This window comes from Ictalurus punctatus, chromosome 15, assembly GCF_001660625.3.
Source record: "Ictalurus punctatus breed USDA103 chromosome 15, Coco_2.0, whole genome shotgun sequence".
NCBI lineage: Eukaryota > Metazoa > Chordata > Actinopteri > Siluriformes > Ictaluridae > Ictalurus > Ictalurus punctatus.
Genome location: NC_030430.2, coordinates 14950705 through 14973120, shown reverse-complemented (window position 1 = coordinate 14973120; position 22416 = coordinate 14950705). Strand labels below are relative to the sequence as shown.

Here is a 22416-nt window from a genome sequence, read left to right as displayed (position 1 = left end):
CTGACGCTTGCTCAAAATGAGAGCAAATACAAAATACACACAAAATCAAGGTGTAATTACTAGATTTTGCCTTTGTGGGGCATGTTTGAGACCTGTGTATAACCTGATTATCATCACCTGCTTCCTTATTTGCAAATCATTGCGAACAACAGTATGTTGTCTTCCTAGTGGCCATTTCTCTGCTCCATCGTCTGATCTAGCTGCTTTCTTTATTTGGCTGTCGGATTGTTCAAATCAGAAGCTTAAATGAAGGCCTGAACTTGCATTCATGTACTGTATATTCATATTCATAGGCTTTAAATTAAAGCGATTGTGATGTAGAACATGATATATAAGGAACAAATCACAACCAGGTGTGCTGTAATAAGAAAATAATCAATGAATGGATGGTGATTATTTTCCTATAACAGCATGTCCTGAAGTTTTTTATTCCACAGATACTACAGCAATTTGTCAACGATTAAATTTTTTTAGTCTCTGTTTATAGTTGCATTTCAGTACATCTGTGAAAAAGTTAGTTCCTGTAATCAGTCGTATTATATCAGCTATAAATCTTAAGTCTTATGTCTAAAAGACTTTCCCTCACTTTTATTATTATTATTATTATTAATAAATAGAAAACCGCTAAGCGGTATACTTTCATGTGGCGTAAAGCTTAAAGGAGCAGTTTTACTTCTGACTGTTCAAACTGCTGACACTGGAGACTCCTTCCATCCATGTTCCATACCGCTTATCCTGTGCAGGGTCGCATGGGAGCCTGGAGCGTACCCCAGGGAACTCGGGGCACAAGGCAGGGGGCACCCTGGACAGTGTGCCAATCCATCGCAAGGCACAATCACACACACATTCACACACTAATCATGTATCATTTGAATATGAATCTCATGAAAATGAATCACATGAAAATGAATAAATAAATGAAAGATACACACACTAATCAGCCTACAGCGCATGTCTTTGGACTGGGGGAAGAAAACCCTGAAGCATGGGGAGAACATGCAAACTTTGTGCACACAGGGCCGAGATGGGATTTGAACCCCCAAACCCCGGAGTTGCAAGGCAAACGTGCTCCCTGAGAGTCCTTCCATAAAATGATAAACAAACATTTCCTTACAGAAAACTTTCCCATATCATCATATGCTTATCTATCTATATATATATCTATATCAATCAATCACACACAATAAAACATCTTTTTAATCCATTTGTTAGTAGGCTTTGATTAAGTGGAGTGTAAACCATACAAGTCCTTGTGAATGTGATGTTACTATAGAAATGATAATGCATTGGAATAAACCTGTGATTTTTATTGCCATCATTATTGCACAAATTAAACTGCAGTATCAAAGCGTTTAGTGGGTAAAGGTCCCATGTTTGATACAAGTGCCAGCAGTTGACCAGAAACGAGGGTAGAATAGTTGCAGGAAGAACGGAGAGAGTCACAGCTGAACATGAGGCTTGGTGTACTTTACATGGCAGTCAAACTTAATAATGCATCATCTTCTTACTCTTACACAAAAGAAGACTGCAGGAGATTACTTAATAATATATGTAACCGCAAGCACCGTTGTGGGTCATCATTGGCCAGCAGCACAGAAAAGGAGAACACACCCAAATATATATACACTCGTGCATTCTAAGAGGAAGGAAGAGCAATTGTGCTTGAATTTAGATGTATGCTATTATAGAATGATTCTTTGTGTTAATAGTTCCACTTACTTATGTGCATTTTTTTTTTTTTTTTTTTCTTTTCAGAGGAGATCAAACTTGAGCTGGAAAACCAGAAGTGAGTTCACCATCCTTTCTACTCTCACTGTTCCTTCGAATGCCTTTTAGCTGAAGAGCTGTACATGTGGAACTTTACTTCCAAACACCTGTGTGTGGATTTCTGGAGCATACGATCTAGTCTTGAGTAGGGATGCATTGATACCGGTGCCGGTATCTGGTATCAGTCCGATACCGTACTCATTTCCTCGTACTTGTAAAAAATGTTCTGATACCAACAACCCCGTACCATATGATACTATGTGACGTATGTCTACCGAACAGACGACACGAAATGAAAGTGATCTGGAGGTGTTCGACGATTGATGATTGAAACAAAGCAAACTGTGGTCTACGAAAATATCAACAGGAGGAACTATAACATCTTCGTACAATACTACTATTATTATAATAATAATAATAATAATAATAATAATAGGTTTTATTTAAATAGTGCCTTTCTCAAACCCAAGGTTTCTTTATATCATGATGATGTAAACACTTCGTAAGTAACACACACACAAATGTAAAGAATCAGAAAAATCACAGGGTGGTTAACAGAACAAGGTGAAGGAAAGTATTATGTGAAACTAGCTGGAGCTTCTCATTTTCAATCACGCATTGAGTGATGAGTGGAAGGAGGAAATGGAGGGGATTTCTCGAAGGCTCTGTGGAAGTGAATTCCATAACTTGGGTGCAATAACACTGAAGGACGTGCTGCCTATGGAGGAAAGTGTGAACATAAAGTGTGAAATTGTGATTAATCTGGAGCCAGATGACCTCAACATAAGGGGTATAGGGGAAGCAATAGTTTATTCACATAACCTTGGGCATAGCCATGTAAGGCTTGGTAGATGAGGAGGAGGGTTTTGTATTGAATGCAGTAGGAGATGGATAACGAGTGCAGCTTAAAGAGTGAGCAGAACATTTAGTGCGAGTAACTATAGCAGGCGGAATCCGTACTTAATGTAATCTGGAAATAGTTTTGGCCAGTGAAGAGAGCATTGCAGTAGATTAGACAGGAAGTAATAACGGCGTGGACTACAGTTTGAGTCGTGCATGTGAGCACTTCAGTTCTGCGAGCACCGAGCATAGACTTTCTTTCTCAGCACTCTCCAGTGTCTACATTTAGCTGAGAAGTCAAGGTGCAATACAGGACACTGTGCGTCCATTTTTAATGACTCGCTGGTTGTGCACTGTTCACTCGGGTCACACTCTCTATGAACGGTATGGTTTAAATGCCATAAGATCTTATACGTACCATAATGCGTTCATCACCAGAAGCACACCAGCAAACATAAACAAAGCTGAATGAAATGTTCTTCGATGCCCCGATTGCATGATAGTAAGTACGATAGTCCATTTATGTATCTGTATCAGTATTGATGAGTACCTAAAACCATGTACTGAGTCTGGAAAATGGTATTGATGCTTCCCTACTCTTAAGTTACAGTTTTTGTCTGTACATTTTGTGTTCTGGAGAGTTTATACAGCTGCAGCTGAAATGGTAAACTAATGAGGACGTGCTTTTGGTGCCACTCCCTAAGCCATTAATTGTCATTGTTCTTTCTGTTTATGGTAGGAGTTAGAACACACAGCTGTATTCATTCAACTATTCTTTTGATGTTCAAATGTCTTAGGACTGGCACTGTGGTTCCTCCCAAAGCTAATTACATCGAAGCTGATAAGTATGTGTTACCCTTCGAGCTGGCATGTCAGTCAAAGTCTCCACGCATTGTCAGTACATCGTTGGACTGCTTACAGGTATTGTATATTCTCATACCTAGTTCAGTACTCTTTCTCGTATTGCACACTGGTTTATATTAATTGCACATGTAATTCTTTCAGATTGTCATGTTGGTCTTAAACAGGCTTTTTTTGGGGAATGGTACTAACCCTGAACTTCCTGTGCCCTATAGAAACTTCTTGCTTATGGCCATATCACGGGTAACGCCCCAGACAGCGGTGCACCAGGGAAAAGGCTGATTGACCGACTGGTGGAAACGATCTGCAACTGTTTTCAGGGTCCACAGACCGACGAAGGAGTGCAGCTCCAGATTATAAAAGTGAGCGCTCGTTATGATTTTTTGAATTTTTAATTGCTTGCCAGATGGGTAGCAGGGGATGATCCTGTAAAGGTCAGCAATGTGAAGTTCAGTGTGCTTGCAGAATAAACACAAAGGGGTTACAAAATGTAAAGCGATTCTAACATTCATCTACTATGCTGCGGTCTGCTGTGGGAGTGGCATCAGTGTCCGAGATGCCAGCAGGATAAATAAACTCATTTGCAAGGCCGAAACGATCATCGGACAAAACCCAACCAGTCAGTCAGTCAGTGCATTTAGATGGACAACAATAATCCGATATTAAACCGATTAAGACAATACTCTGATTAAGAAACCAGCATGTAAACAGCGATTATTGATGACCTTAATCTGACTAAAGTCATACTCGAAGTAAACACAAATCGAATTAAGACATGTGGATTACTCCTGTTTTAGTCGCATTATTGATGTGCATTACAGACATTTAAACACCTTAATCACTGTATTAACGTCGTGTGGGAGTTTTCACTGCATTTTGTGTCAGGACACGTACACACACGGCAGTGCTCAACTGTTTGACGGCAAACAACAAACCATGTAATTGTCTACTATATAGTAGCCGAGATGCATGTATTTCTGTATACTATATAGTAGGTGAAACATGTATCCCCGCTGCTATATAGTAGGTAAGTAGGTGGTTTCGGACACAAGCAGTCGTCTATTTGCACGTATAGCATGACAAATAATTAACTGCTCTTGGAGCTTTCGTAAAATAAAAAATAAAATGCCCAAAAGTGTATACAGCACCATAACGAAGACGAACTGTATGTTGATATGTGAAATTCTTGAGGGAACGTCGGACGGCGTGGCGTGGGGACGTAATGACGTGTGCCGTTAATCGATCTGTGTTCTGTAACATGTAAAACCTGAACATGAAAGGAATATTCTAAAAGCGACTCATGTAAACACTTTAATCACACTATTGTCTAATTCAGAATAAGGTCAATAATTACATTACTGCTGTCCATGTAGGAGTAGGTCGTCACTGAACAAACGGCTCTCCATCATGGACAATCCATCCCTCCCCCTGCATGACACACTACAAACACAGCAGAGCTTATTTTAAAATGGGCTCATTCAGCCACGCTGCGATAAAGAACGTTTTAGGAAATCATTCTTACCTTTCACCATAACACTGTACAACAGGTCGGTCATCTCTGTGTGATCGGTGAACACACTACTGCACAAACATGCGTACATACTGTTTGTCATACAAACGTTACATATGTAATTCATTGCTGTTTTTTCATGCCTGAATTTATTCTTCCTTTTTCTTTTATTTATTATTACTATTACTCTTTTTGATGTTTGATATCTAATATTCAGGGTTTCTTTTGTTTTTTTTCACCCTGAAATCCTGCTTTTAATTTTAGTGGTATTCTTTATGCTGCTGTAACATAACAATTTCCCTCATGGGATCAATAAAATCTATCCATTGATCGATCATGCAGGTTAAATCACTAATAAATCCTGTTCTGATTTGCCCACAGTTCATTACATTACGAAAGGTTGTAATTAGCAGCCACGACTTTGTTGTTGCTTGTGGATCACATTTTTGTCAATAAAATTAAAGATGTAGTGAACAAAAGCTTTTTTCAAAGCCAGAATTCAACCAAATGCTGCCCATCCCTTCAGTGTTCCCTCCAAAGTCAGACCTCCAAAACACATGCTGCTTCAGCATGAACGCCTGGACCCTAGTGCATGAGGGGGATGCTTTCTGAAGTAATAAGACAGTGAAGAATGTTTTTTGTTCTTTTTGGTTAGATGGTACATGTTATTCATTTACAGATGTCATAAAATCTTTAAAAAAGTACTATATACCTATTCTGTATTGTACACAAAATGTTCTACCTAACCCCACCTAAACTGCTATGGATGCTGAAGAAATTTTGTGCATTTTTAAAAGTTTCTGGTTTCATGAATTAGTTATTGTTTGGCTTCTCAGGCCCTCCTGACTGCAGTCACGTCTCCACACATAGAGATTCATGAAGGGACAATTCTGCTGACGGTGCGCACCTGCTACAACATCTACCTGGCCAGCCGCAACCTGATCAACCAGACCACAGCAAAGGCCACACTAACTCAGATGCTCAACGTCATTTTTACACGCATGGAGAACCAAGCAGTCAGTATAAACACTTAGTATTCACTGAACTGGTACATTTATGTAAGGTCTAAAACACTGAAGGCATTTTTGATATTAGAAAATAATCAACGATGTGGTGGTATGATGCGACCTGACACAAAGCGAAGGTACCACCCTGAAATTGATTGTTTTGATATAATGGCACATTCCGATGTTTTTAATCATCTTATAGTCAATGATACTTATTAGATAAGTATTCATTTATTAATAAACATCACATTGTACTTTTAACTCTTTATAGTTGAGAAATTTATCTTTGATAAATAACAGCATGTTTTTTAATCCATTTATTATTAGCCTTAGATTATTGTGGATCATCTGCCATTCAAAACCCTGTGATTGAGTTCTTATTATACAACCCCAATTCCAAAAAAGTTGGGATGCTGTGTAAAATGTAAAAAAAACCCAAAAAAAACAATACAATGATTTGCAAAGCTCATAAACCCATATGTTATTCACAATAGAAAATAGAAAACATGTCAAATGTTTAAACTGAGGAAATATACCATTTTAAGAAAAATTATACTATGTACTGTAGATGATGAGATAATCAGTCTTCGCAGTTTTACGTCGCGGAACGTTATTCTGAAATTTTTCCAATTGTAGACAGTTTTTCGCAGATTGGTGAACCTCTGCCCATCTTTACTTCTGAAAGACTCTGTCTCTCTAAGATACTCTTTTTCTAAAAAAAAAATAATTTTTTTATCCCCAATCATGTTACTGACCTGTTGCCAATCAACCCCCACCTGTTTCTTTTTAGTAACTTTTCTAGCCTTTTGTTGCCCCTGTCCCAACCTTTTTGAGATGTGTTATGGCCATCAAATTCAAAATGACATTATTATTTCCTTAAAATGGTACATTTACTCAGTTTAAACATTTGATGTGTTTTCTGTGCTCGATTGTGAAGAACACATGCGTTTATGAGATTTGCAAATCATTGCATTCTGTTTTTATTTACTTTTATTGACATTTTACTAAGCGTCCCAACTTTTTTGGAATTGGGGTTGTCAGTACTACTGTTATAGAAAATTAATCAACACCTTTTTTCTTAAAAAAAAAAAAAAGGTCCCTGTTAATAATTGCATGCATTTTGTAGGCACTTGAGGCCCAGGAAGCAGAGAAAGAGAGGCAGCGTCTTCAGGTCCCGAATCCTGTCCCAGCTTCCCGAAACACTTCGCCTACACCAGGAGTGTGCGCATCTCCACAGAATGGGCCTCCAGAGCCCTCTCTGAGCCCTCCTGAACTCACATCAACACCCCCTACTCCTCAGAACACCTCCATCAACGGACAGTCAGAGGAACCAATAACGGCGGAGGAACCGGCTGCACCAGAACAGAATGCAACCAAAAGTGCACAACCAGGTACTTTTTTTTTTGTCATGCTAACTGAAAGCACTGAAAATACAACAGCTGTTTGTGATATGCATATTTATTTATTTTGGTTGGTAATATGCTATTTATGTATTCCTCCAGAACTGCAGGAATCAGACCTTACTGTGTCCAAGCCTCTGGAAGAGAGGGTTGGTGAGGGAGAGGAGGTTCATCTGGAGGCTGAGACAGAGCCAGCCTCAGAGGCTCAGGAGGAGGCAGAGCCAGACAGTGGCCTGGGAGAGAGCTCTGCGGATGGGGGTGAGGGGCAATCCAGTATAAACACTCATTTTACCACATGAAAATAGACATGTGCTGGTGAGAATTTTCCATATGACAATAATTACATAATGTTTAATCATGGTTATGCCCCCACCAATAGGTGGTGATTATATTGGGTTGGGTTATTTTGGGTTGTCCATACGTCCCTGCATACAGCCAACACTCTCGATAGTGCAATATCTCAAAAACAAGCCAAGTTTCATTGTAACCAACAGATGAACTGATTTGATTTCGGAATTTATTCGAACAGGGCCAGTGTCTGAAAATATTTTTCTCTAATAGCTCCTTTTAAAAAAGAATAGCTTCTGTTTAAAATATATTTTAAAATGCACCTATTATGGTTTTTCAAATATTCCCTTTCATATAGTGTATTATATAGCTGTTTGTGAATGTAAAAACATCTGCAAAGTTTCAAAAATCAAAGTGCGTGACAAACGGAGTTATTGACTCCCAAAAGAAGGAAGCGATTCTGAACAGCTGAAATGAGTCGTTAGTAATTCCAGACTTTTCCTTTTTGAAACATGCTGATAGAGGTAGACCAATCACAACAGACTGGGACATCTGACCAATCAGAGCAGAGTATTCTCTCTGAAAGGAGGAATTTAGAAGGAATCATTTAGAACAAATAATTTAATGAGTCGTTTTTGACACTGGAAAAAAGGCAATGCTGCAGTTTAAATTATGCGCAAATTAAAGTATTTTTTGACCTTGGATGCATGTAAATCTATTGTATGAGACCTTTAAAACAAAATAAGGCATGTTTCAAAACCATAATAGGTGCACTTTAAGGGTTTTTCAGGCACAAGAAGGATTAGCTTTGTTGCTGGCAGAGGCATCCCTGTCCATTCTGTTGACATCCAGTTTTACTTGTTCTATTTTATTATCATATAGGGATGAAATGGTTACCGGTTTCATGATAAAAGTCCCAGACGATTAGTCAGATTTAATTATCATTAAAACCGTGTGCGATTATTGTGATTTCTAAAACTCGCTGTAAATGCAGTCCACACATACCCAGCATGAGTCTGACGCAAATCTGAAGTGTGGTGATATTTTGGATTTGATAAAAATGCTGAGGGAAGCTTAATAGCAGATGGTAACCTTGTCTGCAGAGCTTGCCAGAAGAAAGTTGCTGTGAAAGGGGTCTTTGGCGCTTCGTTGGGGCTTCATTGGCGCTTTTTTCCTTTTCCCCCTTGCTTTTAAATCACTTATGAATGCCCGTGCAGCTGTCCGTATTTCACTTTCGCTTTTGTAGTAGTGGCAATTCGGGGGCCAATTGCTTCAATAGTGGGATCATTAAAGGGATGTGCAGAAATGGGGGGGCTCTGGGAGCTCGAGACCCTGCCCCTTTTTCTTAATGATTGAAGTGTCCTTCTCAACATTAATTTATGAACAATTATATTATGTAAAAAGAATTTGAATTCAAATTAACTCGAGAGCGTGCACAAAATGTGTGTGTATTATATATATATATATATATATATATATATATATATATATATATATATATATATATATATATATATATATATACATACATATACATACATACATACATACATATACATACATACATACATACATACATACATACATACATATATATATATAGCAGATGGTGTATATATATATATATATATATATATATATATATACATATACATACATATGTGTTATATAGTCAGTAAAGGCACGATGAGAAACCCTCTGCAGGTCCCTGGTTCATTATTATTCTTAATGAAAAACACAACAACAAAACAATACAATGACAAACTCACTTATATTAAACCAAATCTTCTGCCATCATGTTGTCAGTCATCTCGCCTCACTCTCGTCATGTGATGAATGAAATCTGACTCCTGCTGATCTGTGCTGTGACTCTGACTCATTCGGGTCATACGGAATTGAGCGTACCCGTTCAGCATTTAATTGTAGCGTGTGTGCTTTAACTGAACTAAATGAATTTTATTACAATAAAAAGGCAAAATGACAGTGGTGGTGGTATCGCAGCAAGCTTAATGAAAACCATCTATCACTTTATAGTCAAATATAAAACCTGTATAATGATAATTTTGATAACTGTGAGAGTTTTGGTCATGATAATCGTGTTATGAAGTTTTCATTGCCTTACATCTCTATTATAGTTGGACTGGGCAAATAAAATTCATGTCATACTCGTACTGTCGTGTCCTTACGCCATACTCAAATGTAGCAGACTTTTTCAGTGGTATGTTTAACTGTCTGTACTAACAAAAAAGCCAGTTATGTGCCATATACAGTGCTGTGGAAAAGTATATATATCATATTAAATTGTTTCAAAAATTAAAACAAAATCTAAGAGAAAACAAAGGCAACCTGAATAAACACAAAATACAGTTTTTAAATGATAGTGTTGTTTATTGAAGCAGAAAAGTTATACAATTCCAACTGGGCCTGTGTGAAAATGTTTTCCCCCTGTTGTTACTAATTCCCTAAATCTATGAAACTACATTCATAATAGGGTTCATTCATCTGGACCAGACACAACCAGGCCTGATTACTGAAAACCTTGTTCAATCACGTCAATGCTTTAATAGAACTTTTCAACAGCATGAAGTTGGGTAAAAGGTCTTACCCAATAACACACTATGCCAAAATTGGAAGAAATTCCAGAAATGATGAGTAAGAAGCTGATTGAAATACATCAGTCTGGTAAGGGGTACTAAGCTATTTCAAAGTTTCTGGGGCTCCAAAGATCCACAGTGAGAGCCATTATCTCCAAATGGAAAACTCAGCACAGTAGTGAACCTTCCCAGAAGTGGCCAACCTTCCAACACTGGGCAAAAATGGCATCCATGGAAGAGTGATGAGGTGAAAGCCACTGCTAACTCAGAAGAAGATTAAGACTCGTCTGTATTTTGCCAAAACACACTTTGGTGATCCTCAAACCTTTTTGTTCTGTGGACTAATGAGTGGAACTGTTTGGAAGACAGGGGTCCCGTTACATCTGGCATAAACCAATTGCTGAATTCCACAAAAAGAACATCATCCCTACGGTCAAGCATGGTGGTGGAAGTGTGATGGTGTGGGGATGCTTTGCTGCTTCAGGGCCTGGGCAACTTGCAATAATTGATGGAAACATGAACTCTGCTCTCTACCATAAAATCCTAAAGGAGAATGTCGGGTCTTCAGTCTGTAAGTTGAAACTCAAGCGCAACTGGATTATGCAGCAAGACAATGATTCAAAGCGTAGGAGTAAATCCTGTTCCTAGAAGTATGTGAAAGACTGATCTCCAGTTATCAGAAGTGTTTGGTTGCAGTTATTGCTGCTAAAGGTTGCATAACCAGATTTTAAGTTTAAGGGGTCAATTAGTTTTTCACATTGGTGATAGGGGTTGGATAACTTTTTTTTTTTTTTTCTACTATAAAAAATAAAATAAATGAAAACTGTATGCTGTTTACTTAGTTTGCCTTTGTTTTATTTTGTATTTCATTTTACTATCCAAAACTATTTAGTATGAGAGATACACACAAACAGAAGAAATCAGGGAAACGCTTTTCCACAGCACTGTATCAATGGTTCTCAGTATTTTCTTTTATCCAGGGACAACTTTAACTGTAAAAAAAAAAATGTCATGGGCCCTGAACATAATTCAGCTACTCCGATATTATGGAGCCATGAAGCATTTTCCTAAATTTCCACCCATACAATACATTAGGTCCAAATTGTCATTATTTATATGCCTTCTTAGACCCATTCACGTCAAATGAACAGCCAAACAAGACTAAATAAATAATATAACTTTTTTTTTTTTTTTTTAATAATAATGGATTGTGCATTCCAACAGCAAACTGTAAAAATAAATTTTTTTAAAATCTGCTTTTGCATCACGGATCCTACTTTGAGAACCATGACTTCAGTGTTCTTCTCATGCTGTGTTCATGGCATTTCAGGCCCATATGTGATCTTTTATTAGTTCTACTGTTTCTGCTTCAGTAGGTTTGGACCAACATTCTGACTCCGAGTCCAAAGTGACACCCCCTATGGCCAGGACAGACGCTCAGCAAATGAATGGTGTTGTGGATGACCAAACCTCTGTGTCCTCAGATATTCTGGTATGTTACAAATCCAGGCACCTTTCATTTGGTTATGTTTACTTGGCTGTATCTCTAGCTTGACCCTTAAGTGTCAGACATTTGCTTGTTTATTATTGTGTAGTAATACCTGTGTTCTATTATGGCTTCCAGTCAAAGGGACATTTTGTCTATTTGTTATCTTGTCTTTCCCCAAGTCTCCTTGCTGTTACTCAGCCCTTGAAAGTTTTCTGAGCTCAATGTATTAATGGGGACAACAGTCGCAAGGAATTTTGCAATATTGCTACATTTAAATAAATAAATAAATAAAAATAAATAAAAAAATCTACAGCTTAATCTACAGTATGTAAGCTCTCTACAACATTTGCAGCCCACAGAGAAGGATTACACCACATCGCTCTGTACTGGAAAAAGAGCAGAAAACCTGTTTGCATGAAACTTCCTTTTAATCAGGAGTGTAAGGGCAACAGTTCGGGCAGTGTTTCTTTTTGTCTTTTTTTTTTATTTCATTTTTTTAGAATACGTGACAAAATAATGTGAACTAAAACCTGCCAAGTAGCAACCTAAGCAAGAATGCTTACTGGTGTCACAGGTTTTGTAGCTTCTGAATCATCTATAGGTGGAGCTTACAGTTGATGTAAGGGGTGCTTTGATCCTACTGTATCAAGCATTCAGCAGACAAACTGTAAATACACCACAATACCCTTTCTTTTGAAACATCCCTATAAGGCTTTATAGGAAATAATGTATATCGGGGGTATGCTTTATGTGTGCAGGAGACCGAGGCGATGCAGAACACGCAGACAGCCGCCCGCTTCTCACACATCCTTCAGAAAGACGCCTTCCTGGTCTTCCGTTCACTTTGCAAACTCTCCATGAAGCCACTGGCTGATGGCCCTCCAGACCCCAAGTGAGACATTAAACCCTTTTACTCTTTCCTACATAGGTGCTTACTGGACCAGTAGTTTACAGCCACACCTGGCCTTCCAGCAAATGTTCTGCAGAGAAGTAAATGCACTTTGTACTGTACGTGTTGAAATTCTGGCATGTTTGTAGTAGTTTAACTAGTTGTCTAACAATGATGAAATTTCATATTGTGTCTTAGATTATCGTTTAGTGACTAACAGTTCCAGTTACGCATGTCAGACTGATAGACGTTACAAAATATGGGCAAGATGTCACACGCCTGAAGTGAGATTCTACATAGCATTTCAAGCTCTATGACCGATTAGAGGTGCATTTCAGCTCTTCGTTAGAACATCAGGTGGAGTCGGAAAGTGTCGATTTAAGATGGCTCAGTACGCTGTATCGTAAATGTTCTGAGCACAGCACGTGGCTGATTGTTTAGTCAGAAAACCTGCTTCTCTAGACTCATTAACGATCACTGAGACAAATCAGTTTTGCTTTTTTACACTGGGAGTTTCGGGCCCAAAGTATTTAAAAGGCTAGTTTACATTCCAGCAAGCGTAAATGACTCAGCTAACGCATCCAAATAGGTCTGGGATCTCATCAATGCTTTTTGCACATTTGATCAAAGTATGCCATTTGGCTAATTGCTACAGTGATTTGGCCTCTGGCAAAGGGTTAGACTGTTTTCTGATCCTATTTCACATTTTCGGAATACCATGTTGCACTGGGCAGCTGTATTTTGAAGCCTCATAAAGTGTGCTGTGGTGTTCTACAAGGATCTGTTCTGAGTCCTCTTTTTATATATATATATATATATATATATATATATATATATATATATATATGTATATGTATATGTATATATATATATATATATATGTATATGTGTATATGTATATGTATATATATATATATATATATATGTATATGTGTATATGTATATATGTCACTATCTGACATATAACATTGATTTCCATATAAAAGCAGTTGGCATACAGCTATACAAAACCTGTGCCAAGAACCTGTTAATCATTTTCGATAACGACCTTGCCTTGTAACGGCTGCAGTATCTACAAAATGGCATAATATCTCTAATGTTGGGAAATATAAACATGCTTTTGTGGCTGGACCCTGGAAGTTCGGCAATGTCTGGCAGTGTATCTGGCCTACTTTAAAGCCTTAGAACATATATAAATATAATATTTTAAGTGGTGACATTGTTGTCCGAGTTTTAGGTCTCATGAGCTACGCTCGAAGGTGGTCTCGCTCCAGTTGCTGCTTTCAGTGCTTCAGGGGGCCGGCCCCGTGTTTCGCACGCATGAGATGTTTGTGAACGCTATCAAGCAATACTTGTGTGTGGCACTGTCTAAGAACGGCGTTTCCTCTGTGCCTGAAGTGTTTGAACTCTCTCTAGCCATCTTCCTCACCCTGCTCTCCCACTTTAAAGTGCACCTTAAGATGCAGATTGAGGTAAGACGAGAATAAAGGTAGTCGCAATGAATTGATTGTATCTCCAGAATCGGATACAACTTAAAAATCGGATAAAACTTCTATCGCTTCTCTTTGGCTTTTGTCAGGTGTTCTTCAAAGAGATTTTCCTGACTATTCTGGAAACATCTACCAGCTCTTTCGAGCACAAATGGATGGTCATCCAGACGCTGACTCGCATTTGTGCAGGTACTCATGCTTCTTCTTTGCCTATGACCTGTTTCCATTAGAAACGCATATTAATTATGCTAGCGTGTCTTGCGCAAAGGCCTAATTATGAAAGAGTTCAGTCTCTCCTCTTCTTCCCTTCTCTCTCAGATGCTCAGTGCGTAGTGGATATCTACGTGAACTATGACTGTGACCTTAATGCAGCGAATATCTTCGAGCGGCTGGTGAACGATCTGTCAAAAATTGCTCAGGGTCGGAGTGGACAGGAGCTGGGGATGACGCCACTGCAGGTATTCCCTCTGTCTGTGTCCCACTATTATAGGTTTTGCTGCACTCTGAGAAACAGCTAACTTTTCAGATTTTAGTTAGAACTAGAATGTACTGTATCCGATGAAAAAACTTACCTCCAGAGAGTCAGTCTACTTAAGTGTGAGGCAATCTGGGGAAGGCCCATTGGATGTTACTGTGGCTGAATTCTGGCAAACATCCAAAAGAAAAGACTTCTCTGCATTATCTGTTTTAACAAACAATAAATGTGTTTTTCCAAAACGACATGGGCGTGTTCTTATTTACTTTTTAACCTTGGCTATGCAAAGATCACGTTGGGTAAGGGGCCCATTTAACAAATGAGTGAAGAAGCTAATTTACGACTCTAACTTCTCAAGCTACGAGCTACTTATGATTTAATATAGCTAAGCAACAAACAAACTCCCCTTCTGATAAAGGAGCTTGCTGCACTACAAGCCACTAAGAAAAACTAGTCAACACTAAATCTACTTTTTTATTGTGTGGCTACTTTATATATTGTGCCGTTTTGTCATACTATGCCGTTACTTGGTGGAAGAAGTAGCTTGTTGCTAGGGACGGGCGATATCTTATTGTTTGCGATATACTAGTAGAAATTCTCTTCACGATAAGAATTAGTCTTCCAGCGATAATAACGATAAAGCCTAGTTGATGACATATTTCTGTGTTCGACCGTGTGCGACCCATTCGCAGTCCATGTGCAGAGTGAAAACAAGTACGGCGGAAGGCGAACATGAAGCCGAGCAGATTGTAGAGGTAACTCCTCGTTATCGCTAAACCGAGGAGGTACTTCTACAATCTGGAACTGGTTTGGTTACGGAAAATCACTTTTACTTTTAGATCAGTGTTTGTGTTTCTGAGGGTCTCAAGACTGCATGCAGCTGTCACTTGTAGCCTAAAACAGTGGTGAATGGTGCTATATTTATATCATCACGGATATCGTTATCGTAATAAATACCAGAAAATAATATTGTTAAATGTAAATTTCTCCTTTTTTCCCCCCACCTGTGGTTGTGATATGGGCACAGAGAAGCATTTCATTAAAGCCAGTTGTTTTCAAAACTATATACAGCAGAAAATGTCCCAATTCATTCATATGAATAGTTTTTCCTCGAGGCAGACATGTATGTTGTATTGATGTTTTATGGGCATATACAATACAGATATGTATGTTTGAGATTAGTTGGAGCAAGTACTTGAACATTCCTTAAAGCCACTGTGTAATTAAACATCTGATTTGTTTTTTGTTTTTTTGCAGGAGCTGAGTTTACGTAAGAAAGGCTTAGAATGCTTGGTGTCTATTCTGAAATGCATGGTGGAGTGGAGCAAAGACCTGTACATCAACCCTAACCTACAGACCAATCTAGGTGAGAAGACATCCTTTGCAGGATATTTAAGGATTTTCCTCTTGCTGTATTGGTTCTACATGGTGGTTCAGATCACCTTCTGTGCTTTAAATGTTTGCAGTGGTGTCTCATTTTTTGACTCCACTGACAGTTTTGATGGACCTTGATGTATGTACAGGTCAGGAGCATCAGGTTGAAGGAGAGGGAGTAGAAACTAAACTCCCTGAACACTTGTCCTCTCGCAGAGACAGTGTCAGCTCTCAGGACTCGGCCGTTTCCTCCAGTGTTCAGGCCTCCCAGCCTGACCATCCTGAACAGTATGAGGTTATCAAACAGCAGAAAGAGATTATCGAGCATGGCATTGAGCTGTAAGTCTGTTTTTCTTTCGTTTTTTAAAATTTTTTTTATTTTTATAAGCCAAACTGTAATGTCTTTTATTTCCACCACATGTTCGGGTTAGATTTAATAAAAAGCCAAAGAGGGGTGTGCAGTACCTGCAGGAGCAAGGAATGTTGGGATCCTCTGCGGAGGACATCGCTCAGTTCCTGCACCAGGAAGAGAGACTCGATACAGTAGGTGTATTTATTTTCCGTTTGCTTAAGTTGGGAAGTGGTAGCTCAGTGGTTAAGACGTTGGATTTGTGATCAAGAGGTCATGCAATCAAATCCCAAGGCCCTTGAGCAAGGCCCTTAACCCTCAGCTGCTCCGTTGTGTAAATGATATAATTGTAAGTCACGAGTAAGTCAATATTAGGGCGTCTGCCAAATGCCGTAAATGTAAGTCTATAATGTTCTCAGCTCGTCTTTTGCCTCCTTTGTTAAGACTCAGGTTGGAGAGTTCCTTGGTGAGAACGCCAAGTTCAATAAGGAGGTGATGTACTGCTATGTCGACCAACTGGACTTCTGTGGCAAGGACTTTGTGTCTGCATTGCGCACATTCCTCGAAGGCTTCAGGTTGCCCGGGGAGGCACAGAAAATCGATCGGCTCATGGAGAAGTTCGCCGCACGCTATCTGGAGTGCAATCAGGGGTGAGGGTTAACAGAGTCCACCATGAATACAGTCTAATTCTAAGTTTAACTAGGAAAGAAACAAATAATAACAACAGGGCTGTTGTAATGTAATAACATGGTATTATTTATTGTTTGTTTGGGGGTTTTAAAATAGATTTTTAATAGATTGCTTTATTGACAAAGTTTTCTGCCTCCATATCTATCCGGATTTTTCCTGATTTGGTCCACTTGTTAGTGAAGGTTGTTCTCTTTGCACTGACCTTCAGCTGTTTGTTTCCAGGCAGACTCTGTTCGCTAGTGCTGACACGGCCTATGTCCTGGCATACTCCATCATCATGTTAACGACTGATCTGCACAGCCCGCAGGTGAGTTTAGAGCCCTCTTAAAGATGCCAGACCCTGGGATTTAGTTCCAGATCCGTTTCATCTTATCTTTGTCTCATAAACCTGTTTTTTAATTTTTTTTATTTCATTGAATGGTGTTATATTTGTGTGCATAGTTTCTAAATATTCCTATTGTTTGCTTAACGAGTGGCTTTTGGTTCACGTCAGGTGAAGAGCAAAATGACAAAAGAACAGTACATTAAGATGAACCGTGGCATTAACGACAGTAAGGATCTGCCTGAGGAGTATCTCTCCTCCATTTATGATGAAATAGCAGGAAAGAAGATCGCCATGAAGGAGAGTAAAGAGTACTCCATCACGCCAAAGTCCAACAAGCAGAGTAAGTGCTTTCTTTTTCAGTGTGACGAATTTAAATTTTCTTTCACCCAGTGAATTTATTTCATCTTTTTATATATACTTAGTAAGCATACATTGTTGAACTATTATTTCTATTCATTTCATTTGATGATGACCTTCAATAAAGGGCATTTTCTAAGCAGGACACTAATCATATAAGGCTCTGCTTTGCTGGCAGGTGTAGCTAGCGAGAAACAGAGACGGCTGCTGTATAATGTGGAAATGGAGCAGATGGCTAAGACAGCTAAAGCCCTGATGGAAGCTGTGAGCCACGCTCAGGCTCCTTTCTTCAGCGCCACCCACCTGGAGCATGTCCGCCCAATGTTTAAGGTACCAGACCTTTCCCTCTTTCCTCCCCCCCTTTTTTCAGTACCATACAGTGTCTGGGGTGGCTAGCCTGTGAGACATGCGTCTAGCTCAGTGTATTATCACAAAGTGAATTGTGGGTTCTAGGCGAATTTTTGATTTCTGTTGTGTAGTACTGCTAGATATGATTATTACAACAGGGGCCAGATGGTTATAAAAATTGTCACAGATTTTTTTAAAGTATCAAACTAATTCTAAACCAATAATATCAGATAGAAGAATTCTATCCGGTCAAAAATGTACATATATATTTATATATACACACACACACACACACACATAATAAGATATATATATATATATATATATATATATATATATATATATATATATATATATATATATAAAATATGTAATTTTTGACAGCATAGAATTCTTCCAGCCGTTATTAGTGGTTTAGAATTGGTAAAATAAATATATATTTATATATATTTATTATTATACAATTATGTATGTATGTATGTATGTATGTATGTAATATTAGACAATTCAGTTTATAGCATTAATGAACTGCAGTCCTTTAACAGTGAAGGGTTTGCGGGGGGGAGAAAACATGTCTTTCAGTCTAGGGATAGTGAAACACAAATCATGTTTGGATGTTACAGTTGGCATGGACGCCCCTGTTAGCAGCATTCAGCGTGGGCCTGCAGGACTGTGATGACCAGGAGGTGGCGTCTCTGTGTCTGGAAGGAATCCGCTGTGCGATCAGGATTGCCTGTATTTTCAGCATGCAGGTGAGTTCAACACACTAATCAGTGCAGTGATTATTTAGATCTCATTGTTTCTCCTAGATTTTTCACTCTTATGTATTTTGTGTTTGTGTGTAGCTGGAGCGTGATGCATATATTCAGGCCTTGGCCAGGTTTACACTGCTCACAGCTAGTTCCAGCATTACGGAGATGAAGCAGAAGAACATTGACACCATTAAGACCCTCATCACTGTGGCACACACTGACGGCAACTACTTGGGCAACTCCTGGCATGAGGTTGTCATTGCACTACAGCTCAGCAGTCCAACTGATTAGGCATTAAGCCCTCATTTCACACCTGATCTAATATTTTCTGCTCACTTATGTAGATTCTGCGGTGTATCAGTCAGTTGGAATTAGCTCAGCTGATTGGCACAGGAGTAAAGACACGTTATATCTCCGGTGTAGTTCGAGACCAGGGAGGTGGCATTAAGGGCTTTCCCACTGGCGGAGAGGAGTTCATGCCTCTAGGCTTAGGTAAGCTACTCTGTAAACATGTTTACCATTACTCAGGGTGTTTTCACACTTATTAGTCCCTTTGCCGAGTCCAAATGTACACTGTGGCCTTGTTTGCTATTTGGTTTGGTTTAGTGTCACACCTCATAACTAAACGAACCAAAAATTCAAAAGACATGTGGTCGAGGGGTGTTGTAGCGCTGAAATTGTACTTATGAAATACTCATTCGATTGTCAGCATTTTGGTGTCGGAAAAAGATGTATGTAGAAAAATCACAAAAATCATCTGGCTGTGGAGAAAAGAGATGGCTCTTAAAATAAATTGCTAGCTAATTATGTAGATAACTAGTTTAAAACATTTTTGTATATGCACCCATTTATTTTCTCTTTTTGCTTCTTGTGGTTTGCATCTACAGAAAAATGCGACCTGCCACCCAAAATACACCACATGTGCGATTTAAATCAGAATGGGAGTTGAATCACTTTCTTACTGCAATCAAACCAGACCTAAACCACTTCGCTCAGACAGTCTCAGACTGGTAGTTTTGGTGTGTACCAAAATGTGATTGCTGTGTTCTCCCCTGCCTAAATAACCACACCAAAGAGGAAAACACACCAGGGTTCGATTCAAACAGACTAAATGCTGTTTAAATAAACGCACTGTTGGGGACAGGCCAAACTTCTGAATGGCACGATGTTGTGAACTTTTCATAGAAAGGCTTGATAGAGTGAATTTTAATCATTTAGAGTTTATTCAACATATTGTTTGTGACTGTATTCTTGACTTGATCACAGGCACACTAGTTGGGGGTCCAGATAGACGTCAAATGGCTCACATTCAGGAGTCAGTGGGGGAAACCAGCTCTCAGAGTGTAGTGGTAGCTGTGGACAGGTGAGACTGCTAAAAAGCTGTATATTTAGTTGTTGCTTTTTGTGTTTAACTCATTTTCCCATTTTGTCCTCCAGAATATTCACTGGATCCACCAGGCTTGATGGAAATGCAATCGGTATGGGCATATGTATGCGGTTGTCTGAATTGTCACCATTTTTGGCACGCTTCCTGCATCTGTAGTTCCTGTATTTTTATTCTTGGTGCATAGATATTGGGTTTGAGTTCATTCAAGCATGTGTAGCTTTTATATGAGATCTTAACCTCTAACCCTTAACACTCTATAGTTAGTTATGTACTTTAATCGACTTAACTATAATATCGTTAAAAGAAAAAACACCCTAAAATGCATGTCCATGTTAAAATCACAGTTGATATTAATATTAAACTTTTTCTCTGCCAGTGGACTTTGTGCGCTGGCTGTGTGCAGTGTCAATGGATGAACTGGCCTCTGCTCACCAGCCGCGCATGTTCAGCCTGCAGAAGATTGTGGAGATCTCCTACTACAACATGAACCGCATCCGACTGCAGTGGTCCCGCATTTGGCAGGTCATAGGAGACCACTTCAACAAGGTCAGCTATGGCTTTGCTTCGAGTGGATTTCTCATTGTCCTCTTTGATTTCTGATGTGCAGAATCTGCCGTCGCTCATTTCTGATGCGTCAACATGCTTGTGCTGTCCTTACAGGTGGGCTGCAACCCTAACGAGGACGTGGCCATTTTTGCTGTGGACTCGCTGAGACAGCTTTCCATGAAGTTTTTGGAGAAAGGAGAGTTGGCCAACTTCCGCTTCCAGAAAGACTTCCTTAGGCCGTTTGAGCACATTATGAAGAAGAACAGGTTCGAGAAACGGCACGCTGTGGAAGCAGTAATAATTTGGCCAGCACTGGTTTTACTTACATTTCTCCCTTTCTATTTTTTTTTCCCCCATGAAGGTCACCGACAATCCGGGACATGGTGATCCGCTGTGTGGCTCAAATGGTGAACTCGCAGGCAGCTAACATCCGCTCAGGCTGGAAGAACATCTTCTCTGTGTTCCACCAGGCAGCATCAGACCACGATGAGACCATAGTTGAACTTGCTTTCCAAACCACAGGACACATCGTCAGTGAGTGTCAGCAACTCCCCATCTGAGAGAGCGGAGCAACGCCAAGCTACTCGTTGAACTAGTATTTAGTCAAAGTGGTTTAAACGTTCTTATTGTCTTTCCACTCATTTTCTCCTTAGTGAAAACGTTTCAGCAGCACTTTGCAGCAGCTATTGACTCATTCCAGGATGCGGTGAAGTGTCTTTCTGAGTTTGTGTGCAATGCTGCCTTCCCTGACACTAGCATGGAAGCCATCCGACTCATTCGCCACTGTGCCAAATACGTGTCTGACAGACCGCAGGTGAGCACTCGCACTTTACCATAGTTTGCGAGGGATCTCTTAAAGACCAGATCACTTCTTTCTGCTCTTTCTCGCTGTCATCCTGCACAGGTACTAAGAGAGTACACCAGCGATGACATGAACGTTGCTCCTGGTGATCGGGTGTGGGTGCGCGGTTGGTTCCCCATACTTTTCGAGCTTTCTTGTATCATCAACCGCTGCAAGCTGGACATCAGGACCAGGTGGGGGCTGACCCAGTATCAGAATCCCTTCAGTCACACTCTTACTGATGTTTCAGGTTGTTTACATTGTTTGCGTTTGTATATGCGTGTCTTTAGAGGCCTGACAGTGATGTTTGAGATTATGAAGAGTTACGGACACACTTTTGAGAAGCACTGGTGGCACGACCTCTTCCGCATCGTCTTCCGAATCTTTGACAACATGAAACTTCCAGAGCAGCAGACTGAGGTGAAGCAAGGGAGAATATTTGCCATTGGCTAGTGGTATTTAAAGGAGTTTTAGAACCACATTTCTATCTATTGCATCTGTGGGGCTTATTTGATTACCAAAACACTCACTTATTATGGCTGTCTATCCAACATTTGGGGCCTCAATTAATGTTTATGCCAAAAAATAGTTTTGAACAATACATTTTTTGTTGTTGTTGTTTTTTGTTTTTTTTTTAAAGAGTGCTTTAAAAAAAATGTTATTGTTAAGCCAAAGCTATTTGCTCAACTTATGTGTAATTGATCCTTTTAGTCATGTAGAAGAGATTACAGATGTAGAAATGGGGTGTTTGTGGTCATGCACATACATATTTTTTATTATTATTATTTATTTTTAAATTTGCTACTGCACTGTTTGCAAGCACACGCTAAGTCTCAT

At 39.3% G+C, this 22416-nt stretch overlaps 1 protein-coding gene across 4 annotated transcripts in view; it reads left to right on the top strand.

Moving 5' to 3' along the window:
* Positions 1-22416, top strand: part of arfgef2 (ADP-ribosylation factor guanine nucleotide-exchange factor 2 (brefeldin A-inhibited)) — a 35298-nt gene that overhangs the window by 3850 nt on the left and 9032 nt on the right. Inside the window, exons 2-30 of one of the 4 annotated variants that reach the window (XM_017486997.3) lie at positions 1756-1786; positions 3405-3528; positions 3684-3830; positions 5815-5994; positions 7112-7376; positions 7488-7643; positions 11644-11759; positions 12515-12648; positions 13883-14117; positions 14225-14324; positions 14454-14593; positions 15868-15976; positions 16134-16323; positions 16416-16527; positions 16778-16983; positions 17246-17330; positions 17517-17688; positions 17884-18035; positions 18677-18805; positions 18899-19057; positions 19150-19297; positions 20072-20168; positions 20243-20283; positions 20569-20738; positions 20853-21004; positions 21100-21272; positions 21392-21552; positions 21643-21773; positions 21870-21999. In XM_017486997.3, the coding sequence (XP_017342486.1) occupies positions 1756-1786; positions 3405-3528; positions 3684-3830; positions 5815-5994; positions 7112-7376; positions 7488-7643; positions 11644-11759; positions 12515-12648; positions 13883-14117; positions 14225-14324; positions 14454-14593; positions 15868-15976; positions 16134-16323; positions 16416-16527; positions 16778-16983; positions 17246-17330; positions 17517-17688; positions 17884-18035; positions 18677-18805; positions 18899-19057; positions 19150-19297; positions 20072-20168; positions 20243-20283; positions 20569-20738; positions 20853-21004; positions 21100-21272; positions 21392-21552; positions 21643-21773; positions 21870-21999 (4145 nt within the window). Of the gene's footprint in view, positions 1-1755; positions 1787-3404; positions 3529-3683; positions 3831-5814; positions 5995-7111; positions 7377-7487; positions 7644-11640; positions 11760-12514; positions 12649-13876; positions 14118-14224; positions 14325-14453; positions 14594-15867; positions 15977-16133; positions 16324-16415; positions 16528-16777; positions 16984-17245; positions 17331-17516; positions 17689-17883; positions 18036-18676; positions 18806-18898; positions 19058-19149; positions 19298-20071; positions 20169-20242; positions 20284-20568; positions 20739-20852; positions 21005-21099; positions 21273-21391; positions 21553-21642; positions 21774-21869; positions 22000-22416 lie in introns of all 4 variants that reach the window. The other 3 variants (XM_017486995.3, XM_017486996.3, XM_017486994.3) reach the window with 3 other exon arrangements.